The sequence below is a fragment of the Lissotriton helveticus genome (genome assembly GCF_964261635.1).
Source record: "Lissotriton helveticus chromosome 1_1 unlocalized genomic scaffold, aLisHel1.1 SUPER_1_unloc_7, whole genome shotgun sequence".
Classification (NCBI taxonomy): domain Eukaryota; kingdom Metazoa; phylum Chordata; class Amphibia; order Caudata; family Salamandridae; genus Lissotriton; species Lissotriton helveticus.
The window spans coordinates 1,821,152-1,845,262 of NW_027611714.1; the positions used below are offsets into that span (position 1 = coordinate 1,821,152).

Sequence of the window (24,111 nt, forward strand, 5' to 3'; positions counted from 1 at the left end):
ATGTACACTGTGCCAACTGGCACTGGGCAATATTTACAAGGGGTTATGTACAACTGACAGGGCCACATGGACCACTGTCAAAACCATCACGAAGTGAACTTAGTAAAAGAAAACTAGATCATAAACGTACAACCAGTAAACACTGGTAATCACTGTACTTACCATCAGTCTGTGACATAAACTACATTATGCACAGTATCACACAAGTCTAAATGCATTGGACCCTAACCTCCTAAGTATAACTTACATTAGGGGCGTAAATCACAGAATGAAACATGATCTCACTAGCATAAACCATGATGTGCAAAACAACGTCATAATCATAAACCATGTTTAAAGGTATCAAACAGGGTGCGTAAAACATACTAAATGCATTACATTTCCTAGCACCTCATCACATTAGCACATAAATCACATTAGGGCCTGGCACCCTATAAATGTAACCATACACCTGGCCAACTGCCCATCTCAAACAGGGGGCTCAAATCCCTATGTCCACAAAGTCAGGGCTGCTGTCTAGGCAGCGAAGGTCAAGTTTCCGCCACTGCGCAAACCTAAATGTAACAGCTGCCCACTACTTGCTTGGCAGCTGTGAATCTCACATGGGGGCCTAAACGGAGCAGCTGGCACTAAGTGATGCGCAGCTGTAAATAATCAAATGAGGCATGGTGTAGGACCTGGGGTCACCAGATCCCCGGGGGTAGCTTAGCCCGAGCAGGTAGGCACCAGAATGCTTAGTTGTTAAGTGACTACACAGCGACGCATCTGACGACGACGCATCTGCATCTGTGAGCACTGAGGCACTTTTTTGGGCGCTGAACCCTGCAATCCCAGCGGTATTCCCTGAACCCTCCAGGACCTCGAAGGACGACTCGCCGCACCCGCTCCGCGGGTGCCGCTTCGCCGGTTTGGTCACCGGGATACTTGGTGTGGGACTGAAGAAAGGCTACCGGGTGAGTGCGGCCAGCGGGGCTGCGAGCGTGCAGGGGACTCCATTGCCCAGGAGTCCCTGCTAGACCATTGACTAACATCCGGTCCGCTCTCCCTGCTGCCGCCCCCCGCCTTCTTCCGTCTTAAAAACCCTTTCCCTGCCTTCACCTGCGGGACGCATCTGCATCTGTGAGCACTGAGGCACTTTTTTGGGCGCTGAACCCTGCAATCCCAGCGGTATTCCCTGAACCCTCCAGGACCTCGAAGGACGACTCGCCGCACCCGCTCCGCGGGTGCCGCTTCGCCGGTTTGGTCACCGGGACACTTGGTGCGGGACTGAAGAAAGGCTACCGGGTGAGTGCGGTCAGCGGGGCTGCGAGCGTGCAGGGGACTCCATTGCCCAGGAGTCCCTGCTAGACCATTGACTAACATCTGGTCCGCTCTCCCTGCTGCCGCCCCCCGCCTTCTTCCGTCTTAAAAACCCTTTCCCTGCCTTCACCTGCGGGACGCATCTGCATCTGTGAGCACTGAGGCACTTTTTTGGGCGCTGAACCCTGCAATCCCAGCGGTATTCCCTGAACCCTCCAGGACCTCGAAGGACGCCTCGCCGCACTACGCTCCGCGGGTGCTGCTTCGCCGGTTTGGTCACCGGGACACTTGGTGTGGGACTGAAGAAAGGCTACCGGGTGAGTGCGGTCAGCGGGGCTGCGAGCGTGCAGGGGACTCCATTGCCCAGGAGTCCCTGCTAGACCATTGACTAACATCCGGTCCGCTCTCCCTGCTGCCACGCCCCCCTGTTTTACTCGGCCATCTACTTATTATCCTAACACTCCCGCAGCGCGGGACGCAGCCCGGGGCGAAGACCGGGCAAAGATCGGGCCGTTTGAGGCCGTTCGAGGACTAAGAGGACTGGCCTGCCCCACCTCCCTTGGTTCTTCTCACTGTCATCGTGCCTGGACTTTCATATTAGTGAGTATACTATAGAAATTATAACTGTCACACATTATGTGCACGCGGGGGAGTCGCAGTAAAACTGCACTGGGCTTAACTAAGTCAAATGGTACCTTGGACGATTTCCTTGTAAAAACCAATTTGGCCATAGATGCCGAAATCACAAAAATGCAGAAGAGGGTTTCAATTGAGTTAGACGCTGCGCGCAGACTTTCCCAAACATTTGCTAACTCTAAAAAATCTTCCCTGGGAAACATTGCGTCTGCTGTATCCCCCCAACAGGCTTCTTGCCCCCTCCCTTTGTTGATTGTCGCTGACGTTCATCACTCCCCCCCTTCCTCCTCTCCACTACCATTAGATTCTTCCTTTATCTTCTCACCTATGACCTCCAAACCTAGTGAGGGCCAATCGTTTACTGAACAGGGAAACCCTACCACTTTGCGGGACATTCCCGCCCCTTTCTTTTCTGTAGCAAAAAGCAAAAACCGAGATCGCCAAGGTCTGAAATTGAAAAAGAAAAACCATGCTAAACTTGCTTATGCTCGTAAGAAAGCAAAAATTGCAAGGCAACAGTTTTTCAATCACAGAAGAACTCTGCCTAACACAGGGGAGCTTAAACAAACATCACCTCCAGCTACTCAGTTAACAGGGGGTGATAGCAATCTTACTTATTTCAACTCTATTACTGCCCCTGTTGTAGAGAATCCTGCCGTCTTTGGTGATAATTTAACAAGGGGAGGCCAAAATGAGCTAGGGAGGGATATTGATAAGTCTGGGCTACTTTAAAACAACTATTGACACCTTTTGAACTCAGACTGTCACGCATTGAGAACCACCTTCTTGAAATGGATAAAACCTTAGTATCCCTGGCCACGCTTAGCCTAAAACAGCTAGAAGCAACATATCCTCATATTACTGAGGGTGTCCCCCAGGTTAAAAATGAGGGCATCCAACCTGTAACAGCCTCTAACACTGGCATCCACACGGCTCCAGTCTCTAAGGAGGCTCCCCTTGTTCCTTCAATTTTGCCCTCACCTTTACCCCCCCCATTACCCAAAGCTATTCCAATTCCCAAACCCCGGACAATTGTAAATGCCGCTGACCCTCCATCATCCAATCCACCAAAACCAGAGAAAGAACCTTCCAAAAAACAGGTGCAGCCCAAATCTTTTTCTAGAGCTGACCAGAAGGTGAGCAACCGTATCACTCCTCTTTTAGAGCGTATACCTAACCCACACCATAATCGTCAGAATTTTTGCGGAGGCTATATTGATCTCCCCCCTGAGGCCGGGTCCTATGTTGTTATCCTGGCTGGGGTACCTCCGCTTGACCCTGACACTGTGGAAACCCAGTGGTCCTTAAAGAACAAAGTGATTTACTGGCTAAATGCCAACAGGCAGCTCCCTCACACCAACAGGATTAGGGTCTTAATGGCCAGGAGAGTCCCATGGGTGGGTCGCACTTACAAATCGATACCAGGAGACTGCATCGTGGTGTCATTTGCAGACCCCCATACAGCCCAACTCATCACCACATGGGATCCATATGCGACTAAACAAGCCATTGTCACCAAACCCCTTACCTTTTTTTACCCTCCAAAACAGGTAGTGGAGTGTCCTGGGGCCTGGATCATAGCCCACAATCAGAGAGGGAAGGGGCATGGGCAGGGATGGCAACCCACTAACAACTGGTGGGAAGGAGCACCCACGATGAACAGGTTTGAATGCCTAGATCAGGTGGATTGACTGGGAATCGTCGATCTCCCACCCCGGACGAGTGACCAAAATCACTCAAGGAATGCCAGTAGAAGTGATAATTCACCACTCATTGTTAACAATCTTACCCATGTGGTGGTGGAACAACCCTGCCCTGTCCAGCGCCCCCCCTCAGTGCGGGCCACACAACATCTAGATAGGGTACACTCCCAAGACCAGGTAGATGTAACGGGGAACGTGGGCCAAACACATCAAGAAGTTAGCGAATTAAAGCACTCACTGTTATCCTGGAATGTAGCAGGTTTGGGCAATAAAATCATGCACACACCGTGGTTGGAGACTGTGCAGAAGCATGGCATACTTTGCCTGCAAGAAACTTGGCTTGCAGAGGAAAGGCACATTATGGGGTATCGAACATTCCATTCACCCGCTGCGCCCTCTCCACAGGGTCGCAATAAAGGGGGTCTGTGCATATACACCTCGAATGTAGGGGATATAAAGGTATATAACTTTTACTCTGACCAATATTTCCAAATCCTTTCATTTAAATTGGGCACCACACAAAAGGTCATACTGGTGAATTTTTATAACAACATGCCAGTAAATGAAATGGAATTGATTTTGAATAAAATGTCAAACCACATCCATAAAGTGAGAGATCAAAACATGGGAGACCATACAGTTCTTTGGGTGGGAGACTTTAACTGTGCCATCTGCCCATTTTCCGAGTTAGGTTTGTGCGGCCTTACAGATCATGAGGAGGATGGCCTTTTCCACTTCTCACACACCAACCTGGGGTCTCTCCTTAACAGTATTATATTCTCTTTTGATCTTACCTTCATTAATCAGGCATGCTCCCCCCCAGTTCCCTTTGCCCCAACATATAATGGAAGAGGCTGCGAAACTACAATCGATTTTGCACTGATATCCCCCACTAAACCCAATTTTATAACTTTTTGGGAGATAGGGGACGACCCAATGAGCGATCATTACCCTATTACCTTTGGGGTTAGGCTCTCAGAGGAGAAAGCAAAGGAACCTAGCGGTCCACTTTATCCACTTGAGGTCACCTTAACAAAGATAAATGGCTATGTCATAAAGTGGGAGAAATTGAACCCCACAATCTTTTTTCACAACCTCATATCATCTTGCTTTGCAGACATATTTGTCTGTTTAGAAGAAGATATTGATCCTAAGGCGATTATGGCAGCTTTCGCAAATATCCAGCTGTACATAAAAAATATTTTAACCAAGAGCCACAAAAAGAATGGGAAACACGCATGCGGGTGGTTTGACTCTAGGTGTACAGCTGCCCTAAAGAATTTGAAGAAAGCTTTAAACACCATTCCGAAAAACAGGGTTCAAATCTCCCAGGCCAGACGAGAGTACAAGAGGGAAATTAATCATCTGAAAGCAACTATGAAAAGGGAGGCCTGGGAAGCCTTGGGGGAAGCTGCCAGGAATAAGGACACCCATCTTTTCTGGAAAGTTATAAGATCAGTATATAACACAAAAGATACTGACAATTGCATAGACGTAGCAATCACGGCAGAGCTCTGGGTAGAACACTATGGCAAACTTTACACCAACAGCCAGGGGGACACCCAGAACCAACAGAAGGTAACCTCATCCTTGAATAAATCAACTCAGGATTATCAGTTAAGTGATCCCCCAGCATCCCCTTACCCAATTGATCTGGTCTTTACCACCCTAGAAGTTGAAAATGCAATCAGGGAAAGCCCCCCAGGGAAAGCCCCTGGCCCCGACCATACACCAGTGGATCTTTATAAAACAAATCTGGAATTCTGGGCTCCCCTGTTAACTAACGTTTTAAATATGGGAAACAAATGCGGCTTAATTAACACCTGGTCAGACGCAATTGTAGTGCCCATTTTTAAAAAGGGAAACCGGGACGATCCTGCATGCTACCGTCCTATATCGTTACTGGACGGCCTCATGAAAATTGCAGGAAGGATCGTCCTTAAGAGAATTCAGCACTGGGAGACAGAAAAAAAGGTCATTTCGGAACTCCAATATGGCTTCCGAAAGGGATTGGGTACCCAGGAACAATGTTTAAACCTGTCCTTATTGATTTCCAAATATACTGAGGCCAAAAAAGGGGACCTGTTTGTCACATTTGTTGACCTTAGCTCAGCATTTGATTGTGTGGATCATCTGCAGCTCTGGTCAACATTGGAACTTATTGGGGTGGATCCTACCATCGTCGTATTCATAAAAGAACTGTACAGAGATGCCGGAGCTAGAGTTAGGTTCGGGACCAAGGGGCAATGCACTCAGAAATTTGCCATAAATAGAGGGGTTAGGCAAGGCTGCATACTTGCGCCCCTTCTGTTTAGCTTTTATATTAACTCCATTGTAGAACATTTAATAAATCTGCCTAGTGACTACCCAGTCGTCAATGGTAGGCCTGTACCCATCCTATTATATGCCGACGACGCGGCAATTATGTCTAGGACTAAGGTAGGGTTGCAGAGAGCGGTTAGTGAATTCTCATCCTACATGGGGAAAAGAAATCTGAAAGTGAACATCTCTAAAACTTTCTCCATGCCATGCACCCAAAAAAGCAAAAAACCACCATGTTCGATATATCTTGACGAGCAAAGAATTGAGAGTGCAGATACTTTTTGTTATTTGGGTGTTGTTTTTGAGAGGAAAGGAGCTTGGAAACATGCAGTATCTGCCAGGAAGCTTGCCTTTACCCGTGCTATTGGGGCCCTGAGAACTTTTGCAGCTAAAATTGGGGGCAAACCAACTGCCGAGATGTTACAGATCTACCAAGCCAAGTGTGTAGCGACAGTCACTTATGGAGCAGGCCTATGGGGCTTTGAAAATGTGTCCTCACTCCAAATCTGTGAGAATCTTTTTATTCGTTATTTACTAGGTGTGAGTAAATCTACTTCAACTTTTATTACTCACATTGAGACTGGCCTCAAATACCTTAGCGACACTATAAAGCTATCACCGTGTTTGCTTTGGCATAAAATCTGGACCACTATGGAATGCCAATTTAATAGAGAACTCATCACGGATTGTATGAACCTGGATGCTGTATCCAAAATCAAATGGCTACGACACGTCCGGCTGATGTTCTCTAAAATTGGACATCCCGAATACTATGATGACCCAGAGTCCCTAGAACATTTGTCCAGGCCAGCTCTAAAAAAACTCTTAATCACACACCTAGAAAGCGTTAGATGGGACACTGAGAAACTCAAAACTACCACCCTGAGTTACCAAAAAATTACCCCCAACGAAGGTGTACAATTGTATCTCAGGGTTGAAACTGCACCTTATCCTCGTATGCTTCTTACCAGGCTGCGCTTAGGCACTTTCTTCCGTATGGTCACTTTTCCAAAACAAAATGATTGGATTTCGCCGAATCTAATTTGCCCATGCGATGATCATTCATCACAAAGTAACATTCATATTATGTTCTTCTGTAATTTGTATTCTGCCCCAAGGAAATTGTTCCTCTTACCTTTGCTTAAACGCTGGGGCATAAGAACATGTAAAAATGCTTATTTGAAGTTACTCTTGCTAGATGAGGTGTATGTCATCTTTGTTGTCTCTCGCTTTTTAATGTCAGTGATGAAATACAGAAATTCTATGATGGAAGTTTTACATGTTTAAATTTTACTAGACGCTTTAACATGAGGCCTCTGGCCACATCCTCATCATTGACTTTTTATATATGGAAAACTGTTTTATAGATTTTTTATAAATTTCTCGATGGGGAAAACTTTTTAAAATGTGTTGTATAATATGTATTTGTATGCTTTTATGATTTATGCAGATAAATCGAATAAAGCTAAATTTGATTTGATTTGATTTGACTACACAGCACACACATCCACTGAGACAATAAATGCACGCAAAGACTGATACCACACCAATATGTTTGACTCAATAAATAAGTTTTATCTAAGATCAAGATCAGGGCAATCAAAAATCACAGTAGTACTAACTCGTTACCTTTCCTTAAAACGCATATTTTCCATTACTTGGCCATAAATACATAAATAAATAAATATTAAATAGTACATAAGTAGGTAAAGACAACCCTTTCAGCAGCTACCTGTCGGAATTCATAACCATTTCATTGCTCAGCAGTAACCATTTCATTAGGTAAACAATACATCAGTTCATTAGTTAGGCATCAGGCACTAGTAAACCATGCCTCCCGGTAAAATGAGCATTTCCTTAGGCCAGGATAACCACCATTCATGGGGCAAGAATAACTAACTGTTCCTTAATCAGGGCCTTCCCCCTAACGAGGGGTTAACTGTTATCAGCTGCGGCCCCCACGGTGTCTCTTGGGGGCCCTGGCCCAATTCCAGTGCTTGAAAGGGGCTAATTGGGGACAACGGGGCTCAGCAACAATCTTCCCATGGGGAGGGGCGAACTCAGGCCTTCCGCCCTCCTCCCCGGGGGTTACCTTGACTCTTCGGCTCCTCCTGAGCCCTTGCGGAGATCTCCGGCTGGTCGGGGGCTCATGCTCGTTCCAGAGCTCTCCGGCAGAGCTGGCGCTGTGGCGGCAGTTTGCGGAGCTCAGTCGGGCTTCCCGGGCCCCTGCACCGATGAAATAGCCAGCCTTAGGGGTGCAGCACGACGGAGGGGACTCTCGCTCCTCTGGGCCCCCTCTGTGTGGGTTCTCGGGCCGACCGGGCTTCCCCCGGCATCCGGCCAATCAACGGCCTCACCTGACGCGGCTCAGCAGCGCGGACCAATTGGTGCGCGGCAGGGGCGGGGCTTGGAACGCACCCCCGTCACGTGGGGTGAGTGTCTCAGCCTCTCGGGCCTAACGCGGCCTGACAAGAATTCCGCGGCGGCCTTCTCACAGCCTCAGGGGCCGCCGTGGGGACTCCTCACGGTCGGGCTGGGCTGCGGTGTTGATGGGGCCCCACCAGGCGCACCGGAGGACAGCGCCTTTCCCCCTAATTCCTTCTGGGCATGGCGCGGCCCACTTTAGCACGGCGGCGGCCCTCTCCTGGCGTCGGGGGTCACCGGGCAGATGAGAGCCGGGGGGGGGGCACTCCACAAGGCACACAGCCCCGCTCCTCGCAGTTTCTTGCGGGAATAGGAACGCTTGTAAGTCCCTCTCAGGTTCGCCAATACCAGCGCTTCACAGGACCCAGCAGGTGGGCGCTTGAGGCAGAACTACAGCGCTTCACAGGTGGCACAGCGCTCAGGGGGGAATGCAGCGCTTAGTAGGGATAGCGCTGGGGACAGGTTTCTCACTAGCGCTTCAGGGCACAGTAGGGGAGCGCTGGGCAGGTAGGGCAGGCAGCACCACAGTGGAGATGATGTAGGACAACAAAGGGGGGTTAGACAGGACAGCGCATGCCCAGTACCTGATTGATCCCCGTAGTCCTGGCAGATAGGTTTGTCCTTGGTGCTTGGTGGTTCCTGCGCCCTTGATAGGTTACAGTCTCTTGGTTTCTTGAGGTGGGGGGGTTGAGTTGAAGGCTTTCCTCAGCAGGTCACTTCAGATGGTCCCTGGGTTCCCCTCCCGCCGGGCCAGATCAGTGGGCTAGTTCAGTGTTCCTCACTCAGCTTGGTGGGCAGTGCCTAAACCCTGTCACCCGCAGTGGTATAGGTTCCTGACTAGGCCCTACCATCTAAGTCTCCTGCCTAGGGTCCCCCAGGTCAATGATGCCCCAACTGCCTGGAAAGTTTCTCTCCCTTTCCTTTTATAGTGGCAGTTGGCAGTTGGTGACCACTCCCCTATTCCGGAAGGTTCCAGGAGCTTCCTCACTCTAGCTTATGGGCAGGGCAGGCAGGCTGGAGTCGCAACATTGTTTAGGGGTTCCAGCCAGCTCCTGGCTACTAGAGTGCGTCTAAAAAGACCGCGCTGCAGTAGCAGGGGTCAGTGGCAGCCATGTTGGGGGAAGAGAGCACCTGCACCTTAGCATTGATTTTAATATTACACAGGGCATCTCAACCTCACAGGGCCTATACAACTTTATTACGATGGGGGGCATCCTGAATTAAGGGAGCGAAAAATAAATAATTTTAGGGAAAAGGGCCAAGTCCAACACATGGTCTCTCACTGGCCCTTGAAATAACTGCTCAACATTGGAGCCATCTGGCTCTGGAAAGAAGCATGTCCCCAAGCACTGGGGAAAGGACACAGGCCCCTCTGGCCCTGTAAACAATTATGTGTCCCCTTGGTTGAAGCCATCTGGGCTCTAAAACAAATACTGCGGGGTGGTAGAGCCACCTGGCTCTGAAAATAAATCTGCCCCCATGGAGCGCACTGGCTCCGGAAATAATCCTGCCCATCACTAGGGCCACGCGAGCTCTAAAACCAAAAGATACCCCGCTGTCACTACACCGGTAAAACGAACGTCTCTCCAAACACCCAGTCAGGTAACAAAAGCACTGCATGAGGTTCCCCTCATTCTCAGAGCTACTAACACTAAAACAAATCGAAGGTGGTGCAAGCACCCTTACAGTACTGGAAAACGATACTCCACTAATTTCGGCAGCACATTCAGGAACATCCAGGCAAGAATAATCTGCACCGCCTCGTTGTCTTACTTATTGCTCCTCTAACCCACAAAGAGGTTCCTCTTCCAGGTTCAAGATGAACCGCGGATAGTGGGAAATGTAGTGTTCATTCCCATGTGTCCCGCCCCTCTTCTGCAATCCATGCGTTGCTCAGTTTTAGAAACAGTGAAACCACCCCTGTGAGGTTACATTGGTATTCCGATGTCTTTCTCTCTTGTTCCAGCACAATCGCCACGCTGTGGCTATGTGCCCTAGCTGTGTGTTACACTTGTTCATCAACTGCTGCTCATTGACTACCTTGATGCAACACACAAGCAAGAAAATGTACATCTCCGGAGGGTTACATCTGCCACTCCAATGCGTTTGGAGGCCCAGGGACCTTACGGAACCGCGGCCTACCAATACCCAGGGTACTCCCAACCATGAAAACCGAGAACAACAGTCCACCCTGACTCCCATAGCACCCAAACTAAGCACCTGTCAAGGGACATCAAGATACCCGAGACCCACTTCCTTAGTGACCCAGCTGCCCCAAGATTGCCTCTCCAAGTTGCCAGTTCCTGACCGTGAGGGCACTACGATGCATGATGCCCTGTTTGCCTTATCTCCCTGCACAAAGCCTAGTTGGAGTTCCGCTACTCAGAACTCTGCTAAGTGACAAAAAATCTCTGCCAAACTGCACGGAGATCCATGAGCGATGGAGTAGGTTACCTCTCGGTGTTCGCACTGACTGCGTAAAGTTCTGTCACTCGAGTAGAAGTACTACTAGAGCGGCCGCTTCTTCAACACGAACTAAAGGTTTCTCAATACGAGCGGTAACACCCACCCACGACCGCCCGTGTTGAGATATCTTGCAGGGAAATTATCCAGGATTTTTCAAAGCTCCTTGGAGTGCGAAAAATTCAGTGAACAGAGAAGAGTTCACCGACCAGGGTTACTCTGCACTCGACCCCAGCACTGACCAAAAGGCCTTCGCCCTTGGTTCCCAGACCCACCAGAGTTACCTGTAAGTCCACCTTCAAGTGTGTTTTTACATGGCCCCCTTTGTCTTTGCACACTAATCTTTAAGACCCTCAGGACTCTGCTCCATCCCGATCCGGGCCGCTCTTGAACTTCTCCTGCCGGAACTTTGAACCTGATGCTGACATCAACCTAAAACGAGAAGGTGAATTTCATGAAAGCATTGCCTGATATTATATGCATTTTTCATGTTTTCCCACATTGATTCCTATGGTGCGTAATGGCGCACAAAAGTGATATATTTCGTAACTCCGAAAGTACTTACCTTAGAACTGTGTTCTTAGTCTTAAAAATGATATACAAATCTGTGTTATTTTTACACGTTGGTCTTGAGTTTATTCTTGTGTGTGCCTCATTTCTTGCCACTGTGTGTAACAACAAATGCTTAGCAGGACCTCCTGATAAGCCTAACTGCTCGTCGACATTACCACAAAATAGAGCATTCATATTATCTGTTGCTGCCTCTGTACATCTCATGGGGACTCGTGGACAAGGTGGTCTTCGTTTTAGAACACCATATAGAGAGCCAGCCTCCTAGACAAGGGGACAAGGTTTGATAGATGGATTAATAAAGATAACTTTGTAGATAGAGATGGATACACTTGAAAATATAGGTACATTGAAAGATAGACTGAGAGATTTGCAAAGATTGATAGAAGTCAAAACAATCGGTATAGTTTCAAATATAGCGAGACAGTAGATAAATAGATTGATAGACCAGTAGATACATATATGGATGAGCAGGTAGACCGCTATATCAACACATGCAGGGGTAGGTAGATAGGATTGGAAAAATAGACTGCACAGACAAGATTCAATTAGTAATATAATACTTAAATATGTATATAAGCATGACAAACCAGCACTGAAAACAAACTAGAAAGACATACAGACTAAATTGGTTCACAAACATAGCTGTAGTCCTCAATATAATTACATACAGATTTGCAGCTAAAAAGTCATTTTATTGTGTGCATTCTATAAAAGTGAATCCCTTCATAAACAATAGATTCAAATGGACATCATCTGGCATAATCTGATATATCAGCAATCATATAAAGAGTGATCTGTTTCTTGTTAAGTATATTGATGTGTTCTCTACCCTTCATAAATAGCTCTTTCAAAGATTGCAAAAATCAACCCAGCTATTTTTTCTTTGAAAAACAATTTCTTATGCCTTCTTTGTTCCGTTACTCCGATCTTAGTGTCATATTGGAATCTACTCTATGGATGAGCTATGTAGGAAGTGTAGAGAGTACCTCAATAGGAATTTTATCTACTGCTACATGTTGTGAAATGGATAATAGATATGTCTAGGTAGTACATATAGGTTGTATCTATTTAGAATTATGAGTATAGCCCTGATGGGTTTTAGTTCCCATCGTGAGTAACTCTATTCTTCTGTTTATCTTTGTTTTAATCAGGAAGGGGAGTTCATCTCAAAATGTTTAAGAACAGTTCTGACAGATTTAAGCGTGCCTCACCGTAGAAGATACTAGGTGAGTTGATCCTATTGGGATCATAGAATGAAGAGGTAAAAGTGCAGTGAAGTGATGTTTGGTGTTGGCTTCTATAACGTAGTCTTGATGGGACCACTATGATAATTTATCATACAAGATACTTTTTTTTCATAAAAATCTTTCTAAAATAATGCATTGTCTGGTACCAATTTATGAAACAGAAGAATAAGATGGTCACCTCCGGTCACAGGCTCAATTTGTGCTGGCGTACCGAGGGAGAGAACGGTGCTCCTTTCCTGAGCTGTCGCCAGGTAGAGGTGTGGTTGCTTACCCAGTAGTGGCTATGCAACAGACAGATTAAGAACAGTTTCTATCCTTGTATCCTTTTTTGTTGTATCACTCACACTAAGCAGCAGCATCATAGGTCCTGACGATAGCCTCGCCTACATATAGGTTTATGGCCGAAACATGTTGATCATTACTTTCTATCTCACCGTTGCGGTTTAAATCCATACCGCTGGTGCACTGTTTTTTTATCCTGGCAGGGGTCGTATCTAAATAAAGTAGAATTTTTACGCTCCTTTGCTAGTTTAACTTCACTATCCCCACATTTTTTCTTTCTTTGCGCTGCACCCTCATTCACACAGCTGTCTCTTCATATGTGGGTTTAGAGTATCCTACCAGCTATTCAAAACATCCCTGAGCTCCTCCCTCTCGGAGAGGGGTTGTAGCCCCCAGAGGAAATAGGTTTTTCCTCTGGGAGGAGAATTCCATATGATGAAGCATGTCATCTCTGGTGAGTGAGGGATTTCGTCCTAAAAAGGGAAGTGCACACAGTTAGTTCTGTGGCGCATAGTCATTGGTTCTGTATCATTTATGTCTTTGTTCACAAACTATCTAGTAGTGGTTCGCCACACTCTCTGATTTTTGTAATAGACCCAAGGATTTCGTACTGTTTAGTGATTAAGTGTTGGGGATTAAATCCTGTGTGGTCTTAAAAATGTCCAGAGGACCCTGCGGCTTTGAACCTTTTTTTGTTTGGTAGAATAAGAGGGTCTATCAGACCCCTGTTTTAAGTCAACTGAAAAGTGTATTTTCTTTTTACATAGATTGTTTAAGATTTAAGCTAATGTGGTTTTATCTGATATATGTCCTATGTTCTCTATGCAGGCAAATGCTGTATTATTTGTTAGGAGGGATATATTCTTGTTTTCCTGAAGAAGACAGTCTTATTCTGTTTTATCCACCGAAACCCGTCAACGCCTAGTTTTGTTAAATTTGAGTGACAAAGTTTCACGTTAAGAAAACCCTCAGACAGTGCAATTACTCTAATTGATTCCTGCAAATTAACATTTTTTATGACAAATGTGTGTGTCTTATATGTGGTCGTCACATTATTTTTTTATCTGGTTTTAGATTGATTATACTTGAACTTTGTGAGAAAAAAATAAAATTATATATATATATATATATATATATATATATATATATATATATATATATATATATATTACCTACTGGCGGTCGCCAGTAGGTATATATAGTTAGGATTTTTTCTCTATGGGTTTTTTGAAAATTCTATGTCTAATAACTTTGGCGTTTGTGGACGGAATTGGCTGAAATTTTCAGGAAAATGGCACATTTTGTTTCTGAGCAGCCCCTGAAAATTTTGGGGGGGTTCGTCAAGGGGGGGCCGAGAAAAAAGGGGGGTCCCAAAACGCGTTTTTCCCATGTTAATTTCCATAGGGCGGTTGGCCTCACTTTTAGCCCGAACGGCTGAATGGATTTGCACGAAACTTGGCAAAATTGTAGGGACTGGTAGCCCGATGTGCCTTTTGTAGGTCTCAATATATGTGCTCCAGTGGATTTTGAGAAATTAACGTTTAAAAAAAGATATATATCTGTAACAGCGGACCGGTTAGCGCTCTGGTTCGCGGACTTTTCGCGCAACGGAGCTTTGTGAAGCGAAGCCGATTGGTTCTCCGGCGTCTGTCAACATTCCAAACAGTCCGTAGCGGCCGCCATCTTGTCTCTCGGTAGGATCGAGAGACAAGAGGAGGCCAAAGCGAAGGGGCAAATGACCATAAGGGGGCATAGTACATTGTCGCTCACCCCCTAGGTTTGATGTGGAGGTTTTAAAAGGGCCCCGCGGGGCAAAAAAAAATAAAAATAATAATAATCGAACAGCTGAATGGATTTGCACGAAACTTGGCAAAATTGTAGGGACTGGTAGCCCGATGTGCCTTTGCTAGATCTCAATATATGTGCTCCAGTGGATTTTGAGAAATTAACGTTCAAAAAAAGGTATATATCTGTAACAGCGCACCGCTTCGCGTACTTTTCGCGTTACGGAGCTTTGCGAAGCGAAGCTGATTGGCTCTCCGGTGTCTGTAAACATTCCAAACAGTCCGTAGCGGCCGCCATCTTGTCTCTCGGTAGGATCGAACAGCTGAATGGATTTGCACGAAACTTGGAAAAATTGTAGGGACTGGTAGCCCGATGTGCCTTTGCTAGGTCTCAATATATGTGCTTCAGTGCATTTTGAGAAATTAACGTTCAGAAACAAGATATATATCTGTAACAGCGCTCCGCTTCGCGGAGATAAAATTATATGTGTATTACCTAGCTGTTGCTTTTGTTGATTATTTTTTATTTTTTTTTATTTTTTAAGGATTGTTTATTGTGTTTCATAATTTATTAAACTTTCTAACGCGGCGCGTCATATGACGCATTACGCGACAACGCAGGTCCAGAATATAGTCAAAATGTCTCCACCAACCAGCGGACGGCACACAACCCCTTTCAGCAGGTTAAATAGTTCTGTTAAATGACAACAGAAGGGACAGGCAACAAGAACCATCAGTCAAAGAGGGGAGGGCAAGTTCTTCTCTACCGGGTCACGTTGGAGCGCTACCGGAACTGATCGAATTGGTAGTCTACAGTGTTTCTGGATGTTTCAGACTGAAGCTGGCGTTAGCATGAGAGCACCACCATTTCGTAGCTCCGTCGTGGCCATTCCACGAGCAATCATGCTAGGCGCTCCCCACCAGAAGCCTGCGGGAGTCGGGGGCCCCCAAGACTTTTGTAGAATCTTCAAGGATGAGGGGACGCTTTCGAGAATGGAGCCCAAGCTCTAGCAGACAAGCGTCCGAGTTCCAAGGTGTCGCAGGCCCATTTAGTGGACCACGCCCAAATCTGAAGAGATGGCCGCCATTTTGAGAGTCCTGTGGCAGCCGCCTATCGCTGCACCGCAAGAGCGGGAGCAACTCAAGTACATGGTGAGCGAGACGCTGTAGTCGAAAGAGCGGGCGGTAAACAAATGAATAGCGGAAGAGGCACAGTGTAGCAAAAGCGGGCTGAATGGCAAATGAAACGGAAAAGGGGTGCCCCACTACAGCGTGTCTTTAGGTGAAACGGATTGTGGGACAAGGTGAAGAATGGAAGAGTCACCAAAAGGAAAAAAGTTCCGCTTGACCCCGGGAGCCGGCCACCTATGTCGGGGGCGATCTCAGGCCACACCAGGGCAACACGACTTGGGGAGGGGGCCGGAGCCAAGCGCCCCCTCCGAGTCCGCGACATGACACCGTCCCTCGGGGGCCTCCGTCAAGCGGTTCAGGGTGGCACCGCATCACAACAGCCCCCACTTACTTTAAGAATAGTGAAGATGAAGCAATTGCAAATAGGCTTCAGACAATGTTACAAGCACTCCTCAAAACTTTGAACTTTCAGAGTGCATGAGTTGGGACAGCGAGGGGTGATTTGGTTTCTCGGACTGTTTTTCTGGTCTCTCACCACTGGCATACTTTAACGTTTTCTTGTTTCTAGGACATTAATAGGTTTTATCATTACGTTATGTTATCGTTTCTTTGTTTGTTGTTTAATAAAAGTTCATGTTCATCAGTGGCCTACTGATTTTCGTTTTCCTATTTTTTTCTTTCCAGGTTGTTTCATGGTAAAGTTTCTGTTAACAGGATACAGTGATCACTTCGTTATTATTGCATATGTCCTTTTCACTAGGGGTGCTCTCTGGTCGGGCCAGATGACGTATCTCTAGTAAATGGTCCGGGTGAAAAAGGTGCATCAATCAGTGGGGAGTAGATAGGCATGACAGATTACAACGGGGGAGAAAGGTCCGCATTACGTACCCTTTCACTACTTGCAAAGATTTTCCTACGTTTATTTGCAAACAGGGAATACCTCCAAAAAGAACTAATTCCCAAACAGTCAATGTTCGGACAATCAATCAATCAATGAGGAATGAAATAGGTACGACGTGTTAAAGGCTTGCGTTACCTACCCTTCACTATCTGCAAAGGGAGAGAGAATATTCCTATTCTTCCTCGTTTGCAGGTAGAGAAGATCCTTAAGAGAATTAACTTCGAACAATTCAATGCTCGATTGAAAAAATCAACAAGGGGTACTGTGAACACAAATGAACGCCGCTTATGTACATACGCATTGCTATTTTCAACAGGTTGTTCCTAATGTTTCTATTTTAGCGAGGTCAAAAAGAGATCCCATTAGTGGCCTACTGATTTTGCTCGATTCCTTTTGTTTTTTTACACGATTTTTCGCTATCTGCAAAGACTAAACAGAGTATTGCGACTCTGTGCTTGTTTGTAAATAGAGAATGAACCAAAGAGAACAATCAATCAAATGGAGAGAGAAGCAGGCACGACGTATTACAAAGGGGGCAAAGGGCTGCGTTAACTACCCTTCACTATCTGCAAAGAGAGAGTACTCCTAATAGAAATGAGGGGTGGGGGGCAGCATTCAAAGCAGATCAGTGTGCATAAACACAAAAATGTTTTTACTTACCACGTACTTGACATTCGACAGCTTATGATATTTGCTATTAAGAAACCATTGAAATTCACTGAAAAAACCATAGGTTATAGACCATATATAGTTAGGAATTAGCATTTACAAAACCTTGAAAATTCACTGAAAAAACCATAGGTTATAGACCATATATAGTTAGGAATTAGCATTTAAAAAACCTTATTTTACTCACACAAAACCATTGAAATTCCATATATAGTTAGTTGCACTAACTATATATCGCGCACCCGCAATCCACTGCTGATCATGTCACATATTACATCATTCATGACATGGTCAGTGACATCACTGATGACATCACTGATGACATCTCAAATGACATCACTGATGACATCTCATTTGACATCATTCTTGTGCTAATACGATAAACCTCTTCAGACTCTAATATAACCTTAGATACACTCAGTGTAAACAGACACTCACACACTGCCACTTATCCATGGAGTTACTCACACACCCAGTCAGTCATGCAAAGAAACAATCTCACCTCCATTTCTTCAACTATACAGTTAAACACACCTTACTTATTGAAACATATACTAACACATATTTACTCTCTTATACAATCCCTGATACAAGTTCACAATGATCGATACAACCACTCACTCATTCAGTGGCTCTCATGCACAGTTATTTATATATGCCAACTCTCACATGTACTGTGTTTTACATATGTACTTACTATGACATGTAGCATTGAGATATCCATTCACTCATCAATACACTCATGCACACAGTCAACTGCCCATGTAGCTGTTTCCACATGCACTCTTGAACTCATACACCTAGTGAATAAACTGCTCACACATCTATGCATAGAGTCACACACCTTCCAGCCACCCCCACACAAACTCAATCTCCCATAGAAATACTTGGGCAACCAATTAATAACACATATAGCCTCTCGTATAGCTAATGATCAACACATGCAGCAGTTTACAGAACAACAGACATAATGATGCACAAATTAAGACAGTTTAGTCACTAACCCATGCATTCAGTGAGACACATTTAATCACTCACTCATACAGTCAGTCATGCACCTACTAAATCCTTCATCCAGACACTTATACATCCACTCAAGACATATTTTAACTTTACAGAAAAGTACAGTCACTGGATGTTGTCATCAGTGATGTCATCAGTGATGTCATTTGAGATGTCATCAGTGATGTCATCAGTGATGTCACTGACCATGTCATGAATGATGTAATATGTGACATGATCAGCAGTGGATTGCGGGTGCGCGATATATAGTTAGTGCAACTAACTATATATGGAATTTCAATGGTTTTGTGTGAGTAAAATAAGGTTTTTTAAATGCTAATTCCTAACTATATATGGTCTATAACCTATGGTTTTTTCAGTGAATATATATATATATATATATATATATATATATATATATATATATATATTGTTTTCATATTAAACTGGATAATCAAGGATTGTTTTGGTGGTACATTTGATCACTGGTGTATATTAGTGTGTGACAGTGTAAGAGGTGATGAACAATGGAGGTAATAGAATCTAGTTTTCCAAGAGAATTTATTTGTGACGATTAAGTCTTACATGGAATCCCGTCTCTTGGAGGAACAGTGCCTCTTTCTATTACATTGACGTAAAATGGTTCTAGTCCGCCTGTTCCTTGACTAGATATGGTCAGAGTCTCGGATCTCTGGAGTTACACTATGTTGAAGATACTCAGATTACCTGTCTAGCCTATTCCAGACTCTCTGATACTATAAAGGAACTCCCTTGCAGCAGTCGCTTATGTTTCTTGCCGTTATTGTGATGCTCTGTCTTGCATGGTCCATTCACTGGAAAAGGCTCCATTTTGTATTTTTGTTAAACCTGTGTGAGAATAGGAAGCATTCCCTGGATAAGAACGGAGGCATTGTGTTGCTATGTATTCAGCATTGTAGTGCGTCGTAGGGAGAGGGTCTCACTCAATGAACAAGGAACCTTCTCTGGTGTCTTGGTTGCTATTTTAGTCCGCACTCCTCAATAGAAAGGGATCATTGAAGGATCGTATGCCCTTACTCTGTCTACTGCATCTTCACATTGAAAGTGTAATCTATAATTTCTTCAGCGCATTTGTCTTTATGAACAATTACATGCCAATAGATTTTCATGATGGACTCTGCATTTAAGCTTATCCAGTGTGTTTTTATTTTTAAATCTTTGTCTTATAGGTGAAACAAATGCAATAATGATCGAAAAAGGTGAAGGCAGTAAACGTTACTTGTTTGGTAAGTGATGGAAAAAAAGTATGCCTCGAGATCACTTCCCATGAAGGCTAATGCCGTGCCAAAATCTTTTTCTACAGCTGAAAACCCGTACTGTCCAGTGAGGTCTGCACTTGGCACTTAGGTATCAGCTGATATACATAGAAGACATAACACACTGAACAAACTGAAGCAAGTCGAATGAGATGCTCATTACGAAGGAAGAACTAACCAAGTATAGGAAAGAAAACAAATAAGGGAAACCGTGTGAATATGTAGAAGATGACAACACAATGTGGCAAAACATATAGAACAAATAGAGAGCTAGAAGTACATCAGAAAATCCACAGAGGGGAGAACCCATATCAATGTGCACCATGTGGCAAAGCATTTATAACTAATGGAGAGCTAACACAACATCAGAAAATCCAGAAACCGTATGAATGTACAGAATGCAACAAAGCATTTATAAGAACTCGAGAGCTAAAACGACATCAGAAAATCCACACTGGGGAGAAACCATATCAATGTGCACAGTGTGGCAAGGCATTTATAACAAATGGAGAGCTAAAACGACATAAAAAAATCCATACTGGGGTGAAACCATATCAATGTACAGAGTGTGGCAAAGCATTTATAACAAATGGAGAACAGAAGCAACATCAGAAAATCCATGCTGGGGAGAAACCATATCAATGTACAGAGTGTGACAAAGCATTTATAAGAAAGTGGCAGCTAAATCAACATCTGAAAATCCACACTCGGGAGAAACCGTATGAATGTACAGAATGCAACAAAGCATTTATAAGAAATCTAGGGCTAAAACGACATCAGAAAATACACACTGGTGAGAAACCATATCAATGTGCACAGTGTGGCAAAGCATTCATAACTAATCCTGAGCTAACACAACATCAGAAAATCCATACTGGGGAGAAACCATATCAATGTACAGAGTGTGACAAAGCATTCATAACAAATGGAGGGCTAAAACGGCATACAAAAATCCATACTGGGGAGAAACCATATCAATGTTCACAGTGTGGCAAAGCATTCATAAGAAATGGAGAGCTAAAACGACATAAAAAAATCCATACTGAGGAGAAACCATATCAATGTACAGAGTGTGGCAAAGCATTTATAACCAATGGAGAACAGAAGCAACATCAGAAAATCCTTGCTGGGGAGAAACCATATCAATGTACAGAGTGTGACAAAGCATTCATAAGAAAGTGGCAGCTAAATCAACATCAGAAAATCCACACTCGGGAGAAACCGTATGAATGTACAGAATGTGACAAAGCATTCATAACAAATGGAAAGCTAAAACGACATACAAAAATCCATACTGGGGAGAAACCATATCAATGTGCACAGTGTGGCAAAGCATTCATAACTAATCCTGAGCTAACACAACATCAGAAAATCCATACTGGGGAGAAACCATATCAATGTACAGAGTGTGACAACGCATTCATAACAAATGGAGGGCTAAAACGACATACACAAATCCATACTGGGGAGAAACCATATCAATGTTCACAGTGTGGCAAAGCATTCATAAGAAATGGAGAGCTAAAACGACATAAAAAAATCCATACTGAGGAGAAACCATATCAATGTACAGAGTGTGGCAAAGCATTTATAACCAATGGAGAACAGAAGCAACATCAGAAAATCCATGCTGGGGAAAAACCATATCAATGTACAGAGTGTGACAAAGCATTTATAAGAAAGTGGCAGCTAAATCAACATCAGAAAATCCACACTCGGGAGAAACCGTATGAATGTACAGAATGTGACAAAGCATTCATAACAAATGGAAAGCTAAAACGACATACAAAAATCCATACTGGGGAGAAACCATATCAATGTGCACAGTGTGGCAAAGCATTCATAACTAATCCTGAGCTTACACAACATCAGAAAATCCATACTGGGGAGAAACCGTATGAATGTACAGAATGCGACAAAGCATTTATAAGAAATCTAGAGCTAAAACGACATCAGAAAATCCACACTGGGGAGAAACCATATCAATGTGTACAGTGTGACAAAGCATTCATAACAAATGGAAAGCTAAAACGCCATACAAAAATCCATACTGGGGAGAAACCATATCAATGTGCACAGTGTGGCAAAGCATTCATAACTAATCCTGAGCTAACACAACATCAGAAAATCCATACTGGGGAGAAACCATATCAATGTACAGCGTGTGACAAAGCATTCATAACAAATGGAGAGCTAAAACGACATACAAAAATCCATACTGGGGAGAAATCATATCAATGTTCACAGTGTGGCAAAGCATTCATAAGAAATGGAGAGCTAATACGACATAAAAAAATCCATACTGAGGAGAAACCATATCAATGTACAGAGTGTGGCAAAGCATTTATAACCAATGGAGAACAGAAGCAACATCAGAAAATCCATGCTGGGGAGAAACCATATCAATGTACAGAGTGTGACAAAGCATTTATAAGAAAGTGGCAGCTAAACCAACATCAGAAAATCCACACTGGGGAGAAACCGTATGAATGTACAGAATGCAACAAAGCATTTATTAGAAATCAAGAGCTAAAACGACATCAGAAAATCCACACTGGGGTGAAATCATATCAATGTGCACAGTGTGGCAAGGCAGTTATAACTAATGAAGAGCTAAAACTACATCAGAAAGTCCACACTAGGGAGAAACCATATCAATGTTCAGAGTCTGACAAAGCATTCATAACAAATGGAGAGCTAAAACATCAGAAAATCTACACTGGGGAGAAACCATATCAATGTACATAGTGTGACAAAGCATTCATAATAAAGTGGCAGCTAAAACAACATCTGAAAATCCACACTGGAGAGAAATCATATTGATGTGCACAGTGTGGCAAGGCATTTATAACTAATGAAGAGCTAAAACTACATCAGAAAATCCACACTAGGGAGAAACCATATCAAAGTACAGAGTGTGACAAAGCATTCATAACTAATCGTGAGCTAACACAACATCAGAAAATCCACACTGGGGAGAAACCATATCAATGTGCACAGTGTGGCAAGGCATTTATAACTAATGAAGAGCTAAAACTACATCAGAAAATCCACACTAGGAAGAAACGATATCAAAGTACAGGATGTGACAAAGCATTCATAACTAATCGTGAGCTAACACAACATCAGAAAATCCACACTGGGGAGAAACCATATCAATGTGCACAGTGTGGCAAGGCATTTATAACTAATGAAGAGCTAAAACTACATCAGAAAATCCACACTAGGAAGAAACAATATCAAAGTACGGATTGTGACAAAGCATTCATAACTAATCGTGAGCTAACACAACATCAGAAAATCCACACTGGGGAGAAACCATATCAATGTACAGAGTGTGACAAAGCATTTATAACTAATGAAGAGCTAAAACTACATCAGAAAATCCACACTAGGAAGAAACAATATCAAAGTACAGAGTGTGACAAAGCATTTATAACTAATCGTGAGCTAACACAACATCAGAAAATCCACACTGGGGAGAAACCATATCAATGTACAGAGTGTGACAAAGCATTCATAAAAAATGGAGAGCTAAAATGACATAAAAAAATCCATACTGGGGAGAAGCCATAACAATGTTAATAGTGTGGCAAAGCATTCATAAGAAATGGAGAACTGAAGCAACATCAGAAAATCCATATTGGGGAAAAAAACATATCAATGTACAGAGTGTGACAAAGCATTTATAATAAAGTGGCAGCTAAATCGACATCAGAACCATTTTAATGTACAGAGTGTGACAAAGCATTCATAAGAAAGTGGCAGCTAAATCAACATCAGAAAATCCATACTGGGGAGAAACCGTATCAATGTGCAGAGTGTGGCAAAGCATTAAGTACAAATGGAGTGTTAATACAACATAAAGGCGACATTGGGAAGAAACAATACAAGGCATTTATTGGCAAGGGAGATTTAAAACAACATCAGAAAGTCTCCTCTGGGAAAATCTGAAGGATAAAAAAGCAACAGTGTTCTTAACGAAGTAACCGTATGAATGTAAAGAAAGTGACAAGGCATTTATTAGAAGGACACAGCCAATATAACATCAGAAGCTCCACATAGAGGTAAAACCATATGCATGCAATTACCACTTACTGAGACAAGGCATTGTTTAAAAAACCCACACTTGCTCACAGTGTTATGTTTCATACAGATACCCCAATATAGGCTCAGGTAATAACTGAACCTTTTATCTATATCTCCCCTGCCATTACACTACATAACGGTTCTTAGTAGTGACATTATAGCTAGTTACAGTACTGCTTACAGGACGTGTTTTTTTTCTCGTAAAAACTAGCCTCATCCATTATGCATGAGGATTCTTGGAATCTCAGCAAGACTACCATCTCCTGCATAATAACTATGTATAAGGGTTAT

The 24,111-nt window shown here is 43.9% G+C and overlaps 1 protein-coding gene across 1 annotated transcript in view; it reads left to right on the plus strand.

Moving 5' to 3' along the window:
* LOC144806422 (uncharacterized) overlaps positions 1–23,793 on the plus strand; it is a 62,925-nt gene extending 39,132 nt beyond the window's left edge. Inside the window, 4 exon segments of the mRNA XM_078672781.1 lie at positions 12,572–12,646; positions 19,645–20,803; positions 20,885–22,326; positions 22,678–23,793. Coding sequence (XP_078528907.1) covers positions 19,960–20,803; positions 20,885–22,326; positions 22,678–23,307 — 2,916 coding nt within the window. The 5' untranslated portion in view covers positions 12,572–12,646; positions 19,645–19,959 and the 3' untranslated portion in view covers positions 23,308–23,793.
* Positions 23,794–24,111: the final 318 nt, after the last annotated feature.